The sequence below is a fragment of the Vigna angularis genome, chromosome 9, assembly GCF_016808095.1.
Source record: "Vigna angularis cultivar LongXiaoDou No.4 chromosome 9, ASM1680809v1, whole genome shotgun sequence".
Taxonomy (NCBI): domain Eukaryota; kingdom Viridiplantae; phylum Streptophyta; class Magnoliopsida; order Fabales; family Fabaceae; genus Vigna; species Vigna angularis.
Window position 1 is genome coordinate 9,418,070 of NC_068978.1, and position 15,809 is coordinate 9,433,878.

The 15,809-nt window shown below is 33.1% G+C and overlaps 1 protein-coding gene and 1 non-coding gene across 2 annotated transcripts; both read left to right on the forward strand.

The window, feature by feature from the left end:
* Positions 1-8,434: 8,434 nt before the first annotated feature.
* On the forward strand, positions 8,435-9,183 carry LOC108347249 (BON1-associated protein 2). Its single transcript, XM_017586413.2, has one exon. It carries the CDS (start codon positions 8,536-8,538, stop codon positions 9,070-9,072), a length of 537 nt encoding a protein of 178 aa, XP_017441902.1. The 5' UTR covers positions 8,435-8,535; the 3' UTR covers positions 9,073-9,183.
* A 5,877-nt stretch (positions 9,184-15,060) lies between these two features.
* Positions 15,061-15,131, forward strand: TRNAG-GCC (transfer RNA glycine (anticodon GCC)). Its single transcript has one exon. It is a non-coding gene; the product is annotated as a tRNA-Gly (tRNA).
* The last annotated feature ends 678 nt before the right edge of the window (positions 15,132-15,809 follow it).

Consider the following 15,809-nt stretch of genomic DNA (forward strand, 5'->3'; position numbering starts at 1 on the left):
AGTTTAAAGGAATCTGACAAATTAATTTATCTATTAATAGTCATTAACATTAATGCAAACCTTAATTGTTTAATGGTAGCCATTATTACATTTATTGTACGTTAATTTTGTTCAATAGTTATCGAGATCAAACGGATGAAAAATTGATCGACACCGACTGGTTGCCTGTGAGCCATAGTAATAGTTTTCATTTTTTTCATTATATACATTCACTATCGCAATCGGTATATTTCCCTCGTATAGGCTCATGCAAATCATCATTCGATTTCAACAAACATACCAACATTGCACATTCTTTGCTGTCATCGTCAAAGCAAAAAATTCACACGCCCACGTAACAGGTTCTGCTAATATTGCAAAAACAAATACTGTCTCTTCTTATAACAACAACCCATAACATAACACGCTTAAATAATCATATTTAGACTTAGATAATCATAATTAGTTATACAAAATTTATTACACTAATTCCCACTCTATGAAGTTTGGACACATTTCTTAAATAGTGTATCCCAACATCTCACTCTACTACCACACTTATTACGGAAATCTACAATTTAAAAAACATTTTTATGGGTTTTATATAGCTCTAATAAAATGTCAATAGATATTTATTCTTTAAGTTTTTATTATAATTATAAAAATAAGGAATAGATCTTATATAATTAGAAATATTTAAATTATTTGTATATATCTATTATTTTATTGGGCATGTTTATTTAATCTCATTCCATATATTTTATAATAAATAGAATTTTTTTAAAATTTTAATTTATTTTTAAATAAAGTTTAACTAAAGTATTTGTTTCCAATAATGATGATCAAGAAAGGAGAATCAAATGTTTTACATTTGTTTTTTCACTTTTTGGATATTAGATAAATTTATTAGATTTTTTTATGTAAGTGACAATATACTTAAATTGTTATATTTGACTAATGTTATTTATAATTCATTTTGAATACCTAAATCTTGACCGTAAATTTAAATAATTAATAATGATGTAATATGTAGATTTGTATATTGGTATCTGTATTTTAGATGTTAGACATGTTAAAGCATATATGTGATGTTCGTGTTAATATTCCTCCTACATAGCTCCTACTATTTTGTTTACTGTGAGCTTAAGCTCGGATACAATGTCAGACATCATAATTATATGTTATTGATGGTAGCGCAACTTTAGAAGAATGAAATGGTAGAGGCATGACTTGGGAGGAAAGGGTTGAAGAATGCATACCAAGTGTCTGCTTATTTTGCTATGTTGAGAATTGGAAAAACTCCTACTGATAAAAGAAATGATACTAGTTGTTATTATGCATACAAAATTAACCAAATAATCTAGTAAATATGTCAATGCGTGAAAGTGAAAGTTGTTTGAAAGAGTAGGAAAAAAAGGGTTTTGTTGTTTCAAATACTTTTTTACATTGATTGGGCGTTTAACAAATATAAAAATTAGATTTTTTATATCAGTTATGAAAATTTTATAAAAAGTTGGATACTTTTTATATTACTTCGATACTGATTCTAAAATCAATATAAAAAACTTTTTTAACAACAATAAAAAGACTTTTTTTTAACACATGCAATATTGACAACTAAGAAACCAATTAATATAATATCCAAAAGAAGATGGCACGTGATAAAATTCAATCATTCGATAATTTAATATATTAATATTTAATTATTGTATTTATATTTTAATATATATATATATATATATATATATATATTATTAGAATTGGTTATAAAGTGAATGTATTTAGTTTATTTCATATAAAAAATATTAATACATTTTTTTTAGTACTTAATAACAAATTGTAATATACTTTTTGCATCATGTGTGTTTGTTTTCAAATTTTCCTCATCACCACTTGAAAATGATTGTCTAACACCCTTAATTTTAAATTTATATTAAATACATTCATTCAATTTCTTATTTGTTTAAAGAAAACAGAGAGAAAAAATGTAGATGAAAGATATGAGAAAAATAATGTATATGAATGAAAATGATAAAAATGAATAAAACACATAAATGTATGTGAAAAGGAGATTAATTTGAATGAAAGACATAATTCTCATAATATTTATGTGTATAAATAAAAAATATGATTGCTAAACATTTATATGAAAAGGAAAAAATATTAAAAAATTTGTTATTTTAATATTAAATCATTAAATTAAAAATAACTTACAATTATGTTCATTTTTACGAATGCAAATAAATTCATAATATATATTTTAATATTGATTAAATTGACACTTACTTAAATAAATATAAATATTAAAAAAATAAAATCAGTGTTTCTTGAAATATACATTAATTATATTTATTTTTAATATTTACTTTTAGTCTTCACTTATTAACTCTATTTATTTTTAATATTTATTTTAATTAATTTTTAAAACAGCATTAATTATTTACGTTTAGTAATTTTGTTATGTTGATATTAATTTATTTTATGTTGATGATTATTTATTTTAATTAATTTTTTTATGTTGATATTAATTTATTTTGTTTTAATTAATTAAATTGATATGAACACAAAATTAATTTTATATATGATATATACCATTAATGTATAAAATACATTATTATATTAAATATAACAATAATTTACTTAAAAAAGTTCTGTGTGAATTTGTGTGCTCTTTAATTTTGTAAGGAAAGTTTCTGTTTTCATATATTTGGAGTTGCATGAGAGTGATTGTGATGTAAAGTTAAAGGTTGAAAGGGTCAACGTGATTGCTTTATAACTTGTAAAACAAGTTAAACATATTAGTCAACACTTATATATATTGCATTCTCTTGTTCCTTACCATGCTGACTTGGTACGGATTCATATTTAAAGATAGAGAAAAATATTCATTTTTATTTTGTTGGTTAAATTTAATTAATATTATATTTTATACTTTTAGAATTTTATTTAAATTTTATAAATTAATATTTTAATATTTATGTGTATTTATGAGTACCTATAAATTTTATAAAAAACCTATTAATATTTTTTAAATATATATAAACAAAATAGGTAAAAGTTGATTTTTTTATTGAATACTAAATAGACTTATTCATACCTAACCTGTAATCATCTTTATTACTTGTTTAAAATAAATTAAATTCACTAATAAACTACTTTTTAAAGATAATTTTCCATTCTTTGGATTCAAAATAACATCGTAATTAAGACATTGAAATTAATTAATTTTAAACTAAATTTAAAGCAAAAGTTTTATTATCAGTGAATTTAAAATAGCACTAAAGAACAAAAAAATATCCTTGGTTTTGGCTTTGGCACGTAAAATTACGTTGTTGTCGGCACCGGCCTGCATGTGAATCCTCCCTTAATCATGCTTTCTTGCACACTCAAATTTTCCGTACCAATAATAATAACAGCAAACTCTTATATTGTTTTTAAATACTAATTAAATACTGAATTTGAATATGGACTGGTATGAGACTTCATGAGATAGGTTAGTCACAATTTTACAAGAGGAATATATAATACAATAAAAAATGAATTTTTAAATTCAGTATTTCACTTAAAATATTAAGCATTGTCATATATTATTTTTTGACAATATTTTTTGTCATATAATTTTTATATTTATTTAAAATTCTATGAATTTAGTACAATTATAGTATTTAGCACAATTTAGTGTTGAATTATTCTTATATGTTATCTACTATTAATATTTCATGTCTTGGAGTACTATATTTTAACTTTACTGAAAATTTTATGAATTTACTACTATTACATTTACCATAATTTAGTACTAAATTGAATTTGAGTAAACACTGAATTAATCTAATTATTGGAAATAAGTATATGAATTTTATAAATCTGATACAAAATCATGTTAGCTATATTCAAGAAGAGAGAAAAAAGTTGGAAGATTAGATTGTTAAAAATAAAAAGTATACACCACAATTAGAACAAAATCCCTTTAATAACAAATTAAGCTTGATTAATACGATATTATTGGAGAAAGTGTTATGAAAAGTTTCCCAGCTCCTAGGCACACGCAATGGCCACGATAACAGAAGTGTTGCGAAAGCGATGAATCAAAAAGAGTGAAAGACGATGCGAGATTTAAGGTCAAAGTCCATACACGCATATTTCCAAACCATCCAATGGTGCAAGTAGTCAAATATTAATAATTATTATATCATAAAAATAATTAAATATTATTATTATTAACGTAAACACAATTCTTTTACAAATCAATGGATGATGTCTTATATTTCCTAAATACTCCATTTATTCATATGTTAAAAGTGTCACTACGTTCCCAACTCATATAATATCATTTATTAATCACTATATTTTTAATATTCACTTATAAATAAATAATATAATATTACTGGTTCATGTTTACTATTTGAAAAAGTTAAAATTAAAATTTAATACATATTTAATTCAAATTGTATCATATTTTATATTTTTTTAATTTAATTTTATATTTTGTTTTAAAAATGTATAATTTTTTTTAAATATTTACAGATATTTATAAATACTTGTAAAATTAGAAAAATAAGTAATCTAATTTTATATTACAAGTTAAATAATAAATAAACATTATTCACGGTGGATCCGATCCATTTTCATCTATCACTCTTCCAATATCTAATATGTTAATCATAACATTGATATATTTTGAAATTTAAAACTTCCATTATCCCTGAAAAGCAGCACCGAGAACTAGAGAAAAAAAGAATTTGATTGTCCTTGACCTTGACAAGTTTCATTTTAGCTTGAAAATATTAGTTTTTAACTAATTACGAAAATAATTTTACATTAAGATTTTTACTTAAAGATAATATTTCTTAAAAGATAAACCAAATATATAGATAATTTTAAACTTTTGTAAAATTTAAAAGAAAATATTTTGTATATGCTTTCTAAGATTTTACGCACATAATTAAGATACTATATAATTATAATTCAACCGTTAAAATTAATAACTTCTCTTCTAAACGTATGGCCTTTTTTTCTCAATAATCGTTATGAGACTAATCTTCCATGAACATTCATTGAATTTCTGCATCTTTTCACTGTGAAAATATTTTGCCTCTACTGTAACATCCCAAAAATCTCACACTTGAAATTTCATATTTTATATATTGTAACATTACATTTACGGTACATCCCGTAATATCATCCTTTAAAAATTTATAATTGATATATGTCTATACATGTTGTAAACTCATATTTGAAGAATCATAATTATAACTTGAGTTCTTCTACTTTATTCTTCTATCTTTTCCTTCCTTGGCACTGAGTCAGACGATATTCCTTCATCTGCTCCCGTATAACGAATTATACGATCATCGCACATACCTAAACACAAACAAGTAGGGGTGAGCTAGACATAAAAAGCATGTTATTCAACCTCACACGACATGCAAAAATCACTCAAACATGGTAAAATGACATCACAAGACTTGTTACTTTATAAACCGACTCGTCCGGACTAGAATGATAGTCGAGCTATGGCGGGTCTTGCACTCGTGGTGGCTTATGAAACTTGGGCTCCCCCAACCTACCACACTCACGAGGTTAGTCCGTTATCACTCACCTTGGGCCATACTGGAAGCACCCAAGACTAGGACCTTCTGCTACTCCTCACCACATGGATCAATCCTCTCTACATGAGAAGAAAGACCATTGGAGTTTCAGGATGACCCCCAAGACTGAGCTCCTACTTTCATTCTAAACACTACCAGGGCACCACCATGTATCCTCTCCTTGAGGATCATGGAATTACGTCCATGAACCATACTGTCACTTTGAAACTTAACCCAAGACATGAATAACCGGATACCATCATATTATCACAGTGAATCCAACATATCTCATACATTCACATACTTCCCACATAAATCACATCATTATAGTTCACAACCATGTTCAAATGCATAAATTCAATTGCAATATAATAAAATACAATCATCACAATTATAATTCATAATTTTATATCTATCACAATAACATGAATTCATCAGATATATTGCACAATAATTTAACAGTACATAATCTGTTCAATAGGATTTAAGTTCAAAACTTGTCGAGCATACTTCCAGGAAAGAGATGTGCGTCACAATGGACAACTTAAGTACCAAGTCTTTCCTTAGCCAAAGTGTTCCTCAACTAGTTTTTAACAAATTTCTTATTTACAGATTTAAAACAACAGCATATAATATTAACACCGAATTTCAATATATATAGACATACAGTAAGCATTAACAGTATTTACACAAAATTTCAAGATATGAATAGTAATAAAACAATACTAAATCATAATATAAAAGAATAGAAAGGTTAGCTCCCCTACCTCTATTCCAGACTTTTCTTGCTCCGAATTTGTTTTCCCCGAAAACCCTCCAAAGTCTCTACTCTTCTTGCAACTAAAAATTTCTTCCTAACTCTTTCTTCTCTATTTCTCAAGGTTTCTCACTTGATTCTTCCTCTCTTTGTACAAAATAGCCTCCCTCCTCATGGCTATTTAAAATTTTTACTAATTCATCAATTTTTTAATATTATTTATTATTTTAATATTATTTTATTATATTAATTTCTTAATCACCGCTTACATAATGGATTCCCTAATAATGCCTTCAAATCTGAATGCTTTCTCCATTATCAATATTTTAAATTTTATTTTACTTTTTCGTTTTTTCTTTTTTCTTTTTTCTCTTAAAGAAATATATTTTTACTAATAATAAAATTATAAATATTTTTCATGGGTTTTACATCTACAATTAATATTTATTTAAAAAATAAAGATTTTCATGAAAGTCAATCTTCTAAAACATAAAGATTATCGATGTGATTATTCTTCTGAAAATATGCAAATTATTGAAATAAACTTTATTTCTCCTTACAGCTTTTTGTATATTGATCTAGGAATTGAATATTTGTTAACATGTTTATAAAATTTAGTTATGGCTTAATTAGTCAAAATGATATTTGCGAGTGTTTGGTTTTTGTTAAAATATATCAATTAGATTTTCTTAAAAAAAATTACTCAATATGGAATTAAAAAATAATAATTGTTTTTATTAAAAAAATAATAATTGTTTTTATTAAAAAGATAATAATTTTTGTTTTTTATAAAAAAAATATTACACGTGATCAGAATACTGTCAAATTTTAATATAATATTAATATAAATATAAAATAATATTTATATAAAAATTAAATTTGATTTCAATATGAAAAGAAATAAAATAATTAAATATGTTACCGACAATAATTATTGTTACCGAAAATAATAAATAATATTGAAATTGTCACGTGATATTACATTATCATTATTATGATAACTTGACACTACTGTTAATAATTTTTTTCAAATAAAAAATGTAAAAATAAAAGCAAAAAATAAATAACTCATAAACAAATATGTGTCATTAACGTATTATTAACTATTTAAAAAACATTAAAAAAACACGTTAAAAAGTAGGATCTAATTAAAATGAAAATTAAAAACTAAGATTACCTTAAAAAATTTAACGAGAGAACAAAATAATATTTAAACTTAAATTTTATCTATGTATTGGATGAACATAACTTCTTAAGACAATAAATTCATAAATTTACATAATACTTAACATTCTGATAATTAATAAACTTAACTTTCTTATAAGTAATAAACGTGAAATTTAAATTTACACTCAAAATTTTCTAATAATTTTAACATTGTTAAAAGACTAAAAATTTGTTAATGTCAAGTTGGGCGGATTGCTCCACCTAAAAGTTTCTCTGCAATCTTCAAGAAAAAACACAGATATAAACTAATTACCATGTGTGAACTTGACTGGCTGAACATAGAATTTCTTATAGTTATTAATTTAAATTAAAAGACCACATAACAGTGTTTCACTTAAAAAACGAACATACGTTCACCTTCAGCAAATTTAAGAATGTTGCTGTCTGCGCCTGTTTTTGTATTGTCACAGTGGTGAGTTTCTGCGACTTTGCACAAGCAATTAATTCTTAGGAAAATTTCGAAAACGTAAATAAAGGGTAATGAGCTTAAGTGTATGTTCTTCTGTGATTTCAAGAATCACTTAAAATTGTTTGGTTGCAACAGAAATTCCTTAGCACCATACAAAAACCTGAGATATCATTTTGCGGTTTAATCTTTAATTTACAAAAAGAAAAAAAATATTAATTTTATTTTCATTATTTAGAAGGGATATTAATGAACTAATTATACGTTGTTGAGTATTTATTTCCTACAACCTTCGTATTACATCATTGAATATACGTCCGCGGCTCCAAAAACAAGTACTTCTCACACACGTTATTAGAGTAAAGAAGAAGGTCAAAGTCAAAAGTCAAAAACCAAAAGTTAAACACTGAAACCGCAAACCAATTTCGCTCTTTCTTTCTCCGTTCCATAATCCAAACCAATCCTATAAATAATCACCTAAGAAGAAACCCAACAACAAAACATACAGATTTTCAGAACTGAATATTTACATTACTTCATTCTTTTTCATCATCTTTTACAAACCTTAAAACATAAACATGACACTGAGATCACGTACGCTAGAAATCACCGTTATCTCCGGCGAAAACATGCGCATAACAGAGGACGCATACGTCGTCGTTCGGGCTGAGTCGTTGAACTGCTGCACTACCAGAACGGCCAAAGACGATGGCACCAACTTCCTCTCGTGGAACGACAAGTTCCTGTTGGAAATTCCCGTCCATGCAAGATCGATCACATTCGAGGTCCAATGCAGCAAATTCAAGGGTTTTCGCCCACTTGGGGTGGCCAGAATCGCTGCCTCCGACTTCCTCAGTGGCGCCGCCGGCCCGGAAAATCAGTTGAAACAGTCGAGTTACGGGTTGAGGGACTGGGAAGGAAAGAGAAACGGGGTCATTCACTTTTCCGTGAGAGTGGCACCTCCGCCGCCGCCGTCTACACCGGTGCAGAAATGTCTTAAGCCCGCCGCGGAACAGGCTGTGACCAGAATGTGCGGTGATCGAATCAAGGTCGGTGACAAGACCAAGGCAGTTGTCGTTGGAGTCCCGTTTTGGTGGAACCGTAACGTTGTTTAGAAACTAATTTACATTTTTTTATTTATTATAATTATTGATACCATTATTTGTACAACGGTCAAATATCGTTTTCATTGTGAGAAAGATTATCAATCTAGATTTATTTCTACATATGTTATAAATTTAATTTTTTGAAAGTTTCCTTCCCTCCATCGTAACATACACTAGAACGCGCGTTAGATATGTAATGTATAATTTATTGCACTTTTTTTTCGTGGTTAAAAGATGTTGTGTAGTAGAAAATGATGTTATCGATTCTAATTATTACTCGAAGAAAAATAGGTTGAAGTTCCACGTGGTGCAAACGTGTAATTTTGTTGGATATGTGGGGTCCACGTACTTAACTCTAATAGTATTGAAACATAGGACGCAAAATTTATAGAAAGATGGAGTAAAAGCAAGATTGTCATAGTTGAAAAGGTTGGTGAAAGAGCGTTAAGAAAGCGCGTTAAGGGTGAGACCAATTCAAAATTTTGCGAGCTTTTGACTAGGTATGTTTCAGAACATGATTACGTAAACATACACATGTTTGCTTTCTTGTACTTTACGTATACATATACTTTATCAAAAGCTAAGGCGGTGGGAATATCAATATGTAATATGAACAAGAAAATCATAAATTTATGGATTCACTCTATAAGGTTTGATGGGTCCAATAAGGTCAAATTAATCCAACCAATTTTGAATCATCATTTTCACAATTTAAACATTAATCTCATCTCAAAGCATAATCAAACATAAACAATTACTTTAATACCATTTATTGTTCATATAATATTTGAAAATCTCATTAATGTAGTTTCATTTTACTTGGCAATTTTATATCTAAAAAGAGGTTCCGTTTTTCATTAATTGTATATATCATTAGAAAAAAAATTAAATAATTAATAATTAATAATTCTGCCATTAAAATATTCAAGCATTTTTAAAGTAAACCAACTAACACCTAATTAGTGAAACGCATATATATTTTTAATTAAAAGCAAGAGTAAATTATATAATTTCAAATATTATATATAAAATGCCCCTAAACTTATTACATATACTCAAAGATTTGTCGATACACGGAAGAATGCTTTGGTTTAATCTCTTATATGCTTTACGCTTTTATGTAAAATTATGACAGAAGAAGCAACTACATATCGACTGAAAATTTGACATCAAATTTAAATTGAAGAATTGAGACGACAATTGAAGGATAAAGTTTTAACAAGTAGAAAAACTTTTATAATGTGCGAATATTTGGTGTTATGTAGTAAGATATTTTATCTTAAATATTATATTTATCACATAAAATATCTAAGATATTTATAAAGCCACTAACCACATTTTTAGGTAAGGTGGTTATTTCTTATTTTGCTTATAAATACAGTAACAAGGCCAAGGTCCAGGTACGTTCTCTTCATATGCTAGAGATCCTAGACAGTATCATAATCATTCTCTTGAGAGCTGAAGCTCCATAATTCACATCTGACTTGAGCGTCGGAATATCTTTGCAGGTACCTCCCCCTCCTTTGGCGAGTAGGAACAACAATGATTGGAGAAAAACACGCATCCCGGACAACCAGCAAGCAACCCAGACAGTCAAGAGCAATAAAGACACGCAGGAAAATGTACACCGAAACATTTTCCCAAAGAAGCCGCAAGAAGAGCACTCAGCCTCAATGAATCACTTCCGCGGATAGAGCTACTCCATCAAATCGCTGCATCGCCACCAAGATTCTCCTCCGCGAGCCGTGACGCCACTATCATTACCAGATCGAATGACGCCTCCAGCGGGTTTCTCTCCTTCTTCCCCCGTGAGCCATTAATGCCAGTAGACATCAGCGAAATCACACCCCAAATCGGGTCCACCCATCAGCCTCCGCCGCGCCACCAGCCGCTGCTGTCACAGGAGCACTATTAGGTCACCTCCATCGTCTCCATGATTGCATAATCCGCAAATCAAAAAACCCTAAATTCCTAAATCACATCCCAAACATTATCACGCTGATCCCACGGCGGTGGTGGAAACCACGGAACTCCTATCCACAGTGTATCTCAACAAGAACAGCCCACACCAGCACCTTCAACGCCTGTTTCTTCGTTCTCTTTCTCTCCACGCTTTTTCGATTGTGCTGTCGATGTTTGCCATATTCAAGTACTGAATCTCGCTTATCTGACGAATTTGTCACCAAAACCTTGGGGGGCATCCGCAACCACGCCAGTGCAGTCACAAGGTCACAACCGAGTCTGCGATTCTGCCAGGAGCTCAGTTCCAGTCACATGAGCAGACTCGCCGTTTGCGCGGAAGATTCCCACACGAAATATCCCCAAACAAATCGCAGACCCATTCTCCACGTCTTCCGCAACACTCGCGCCATCCACGCGTCGTTCGGTTCTGCCTCCACGTCATCCAACCCAGTTTCTATTCCCCAAACCTCAAACTCCGTACGAGCGTTCAACAAACTAGGTGTCGAGCGTCCAAACCGTCCTCACGCCCAGCCGCTCGACACTCCACTTGGTTTAGGCCGCTCGACAGCAATGGGACGAACGTTCAAACCATCCCCGACGTTCGTTCACTCGGTCCCCAACGTTCGTCCACTCGGTCATCAACGTTCGTTAACTCCGTCACCAATGTTCGGCCATCCATGGCCTCAACCATTCGGCCATTCGTTTCAATAACGTTTGTCCACTCCGTTCTCAACAATCAGCCATCCGGCGTCAATGACGTTCGTCCTGAAGCATCCAGCAAACAGCCTCGCGTACGTCAACGACGTTCGCCCTGAAACGTCCATTACTCAGCCTCACGAACGTTCAGCCATCCGTGGCCTCAACAATTCGGCCACCAGTCCCAATAGCGTTCGGCCAACAATTCTCTCTCGTGGACGTTCGGCCTACAGCGTTCGGAACTTCGCTCATCATTGACGTTCGGTTCCTAGCGTTCGGCCATTAAAATTCTCGGACGTTCGGCCTAGACCGTTCGTCACTTCCTTCGGTCTCTAGCACTCGGCCTCGCTTACCACTCGAACGGTCGACCATCACTGCGTACGAGCGTCCTTGCTGTTTGCCGTTCGCCCTCGCCATTTGGATCCGAACGCTCGACAAGGCATGTGACGAGCGTTCAAGCAATCAGCCGTTCGTCCTCGACCAACACGAACGCTCGACAATGCCTGTGGACGAGCGTGCAAGCAATCAGCCGTTCGTCCTCGTCCTCGGATTCGAACATTCGACAACGCCTGTAGACGAGCGTTCAAGCAATCAGCCGTTCGTCCTCGCCGGACACGAACGCTCGACAATGCCTGTGGACGAGCGTTCAAGCAATCAGCCGTTCGTCCTCGACCTCGGATTCGAACGCTCGACACTTAATTTGGACGAGCGTTCAAAAAAAAGACCGTGCGTCCTCGTCCTTTGGACTCGAACGCTCGACAATGACTTGGACGAGCGTTCAAGAAATCAGTCGTTCGTCCTCGATTCGAACGCTCGACAATTCCTGTCGACGAGCGTTCAAAAAGTAGACCGTGCGTCCTCGACCCTCGGATTCGAACATTCGACAACGCCTGTAGACGAGCGTTCAAGCAATCAGCCGTTCGTCCTCGCCCGTCACGAACGCTCGACAATGCCTGTGGACGAGCATTCAAGCAATCAGCCGTTCGTCCTCGTCCTCGGATTCGAACGCTCGACACTTAATTTGGACGAGCGTTCAAACAAAAGACCGTGCGTCCTCGTCCTTTGGACTCGAACGCTCGACAATGACTGTGGACGAACGTTCAAGAAATCAGTCGTTCGTCCTCGATTCGAACGCTCGACAATTCCTGTGGACGAGCGTTCAAGCAATCAGCCGTTCATCCTCGCCTTCGGATTCGAACGCTCGACACTTAGTGTGGAAGAGCGTTCAAACGAAAGACCGTTCGTCCTCGCCTTCTGGTTACGACCGCTACACGCTCCAACGTTCGTCCCTTCGACACCATTAATGTTGACCACCCCTCTCAACGACATTCGGACGCTTGGGCTCAACCGTTCGAACATCCGTCTCATCGACCGTTCGGCAGATTGGCATGAACCGTTAGGCCTTTCTTATTGACGTTCGGCCTTTACTATTCAGCCTGAAGCGTTCGGTCATTCGGACTCACTGGCGTTCGGGCACCAGGTTTGCAACTTGACCAAACGGTCTCACCTATATGCTTAATATTATTTCTTACAGTGCAGATAAGCATATCTTGTACATAAAAGCGGACACCTGAAAGCCGTTCATCCTGAAGCACTCCTAGACCTGGTAGATGTTCGCCCTAGAACACCCAGGTGCATTGAACAAAGGGACACACTCCCGCTGGTAGATGTTCGCCCTAGAACACCCAGACCATCAAACCTATGGGACCATCCTCTAGCCTAGCTTATGTTCGCCCTAGAACATAAAATTTTCAAAGATTCTCTCGTTCGACATTGAAAGCGTTCGTCATTCGGCCTCAACGCTCGACCATCAATAACAACGAACGTTCACACAGTCAGTCGTTCGGCCTTAACGCTCGACAGTCAAATGTCAACGAACGCTCACAAAGTCGGCCGTTCGGCCTCGCCCTTCGTATTCGAGCGCTCGACAATCCCGATGTACGAGCGTTCAAGCAGTCGGTCGTTCGGCCTTAAAGGTGTTCGACCTTTGATTTCAACCGCTCGACAATCCATCCGGACGAGCATTCAACATTCGGTCGTTCGGCCTCATAGATGTTTGACCTTTGCTTTCAACCGCTCGACAATCTCTGTACGAGCGTTCTAGCAGTCGACCGTTCGGCCTCCTTTTGGTTTCAACCCCTCGACAATCACTGTGTCGAGCATTAAAACAGTCGACCGTTCGGCCTCCTTTTGATTTCAACCGCTCGACAATTCCTGTGTATGAGCGTTAAAGTATTGTGTACGAGCATTCAAGTATTCGGTCGTTCGACGCCATTAATGTTGTCCATTCGGCCTCATTGACGTTCGTCCGCTTGGCTTCAATCATTCGGCCTCACATGCCACTCGACCTCTACCGTCCGTGGCCTCAAGCTTTCAGCTTCTGTGACCTGCGGCTATACAGCCTCTACCGCTCGGTCCTCCTTGGTTCACGCTCTCTAAAACAGCGAATACAACCTCCATCAAACTCATAAGTCCTATAGTTACCACGTTCGTAAAACGGAACGGTTAACTAGGACTTGGGGGGCATGTTATGTAGTAAGATATTTTATCTTAAATATTATATTTATCACATAAAATATCTAAGATATTTATAAAGCCACTAACCACATTTTTAGGTAAGATGGTTATTTCTTATTTTGCTTATAAATACAGTAACAGGGCCAAGGTCCAGGTACGTTCTCTTCATATGCTAGAGATCCTAGACAGTATCATAATCATTCTCTTGAGAGCTGAAGCTCCATAATTCACATCTGACTTGAGCGTCGGAGTATCTTTGCAGGTACCTCCCCCTCCTTTGGCGAGTAGGAACAACAATGATTGGAGAAAAGCACGCGTCCCGGACAACCAGCAAGCAACCCAGACAGTCAAGAGCAATAAAGACACGCAGGAAAATGTACACCGAAAATTATGACAGAAGAAGCAACTACATATCGACTGAAAATTTGACATCAAATTTAAATTGAAGAATTGAGACGACAATTGAAGGATAAAGTTTTAACAAGTAGAAAAACTTTTATAATGTGCGAATATTTGGTAAAAATGTAAAATACGTGGGTATTAAAGAGAAAGATACGACACTTATATTTAACTTAGGTTTATAAATAATTTTATCAAACAAACATTAAGATATATATACATGATAGATTTTTATTCCATTTTCTATACATCGTAGATATATCTTAGGCAACACACAACAGTTTTGGTTTATTTTTCCAGATATATATGCTGTATAATTTAGATTGCTTATTTACTTTTAATTGCGTTTTTCAGATAGATAATAATTTAGACAACGACTTAATGTTTAATAATTATATTATGTTTGATAACAAATAACATGAAGCACCAGTGGTCTAGTGGTAGAATAGTACCCTGCCATGGTACAGACCCGGGTTCGATTCCCGGCTGGTGCATCTCTACGAGAGCTGTGATGAAAATTGCACATGATTGATGGGTCAATCACTGATTCACCTTAAAATCGTAGGTGAAACATAATGCATACCTGAGCTCTCTTTTTTTTATGGGTAAGCTACTAAAACTGTATTGCAAGGATGGGATTTTCTATTCCAATTCTTAAACTATAATCCTGTATTTTTGTTTATTTAAATTCAAACTACATATATATATATTGACCATTTTTAAAAATGTTTTTTATCTGAATTCATAATAACGATTTTGGAAAAACCTTCTACATGAAATTGATATGCTGGGTAAAATAAAATAAGATAGAAAATGAGGTTAAATAATATTACATATACCTTAGTTTGTATGCTCTCACGCACTTATCCTATGTTGATATTTTCTTTTGAATTTTTATATTCTCTATTACGAGTAATGTAAAGACCTGAAAAATAGAGTGTTATAGAGGAGATAGGTGTGTTAAAATAATGAGACAGATTATTTTAATTTAAAATAATCTTATAAAATAAATAGAATTTTATAAACACTTCTCATTATTTTAAGAATACTTCATCTCGCTAGAACACAATTCCTCAGAGTTCTCTGACTTCTCTCTACAATCTCTCTCTGTTGAGTTATATGATCGACGATCAGGAGGTGCCTAGGCGATCCTAGCATTGAGAACTTCGTTT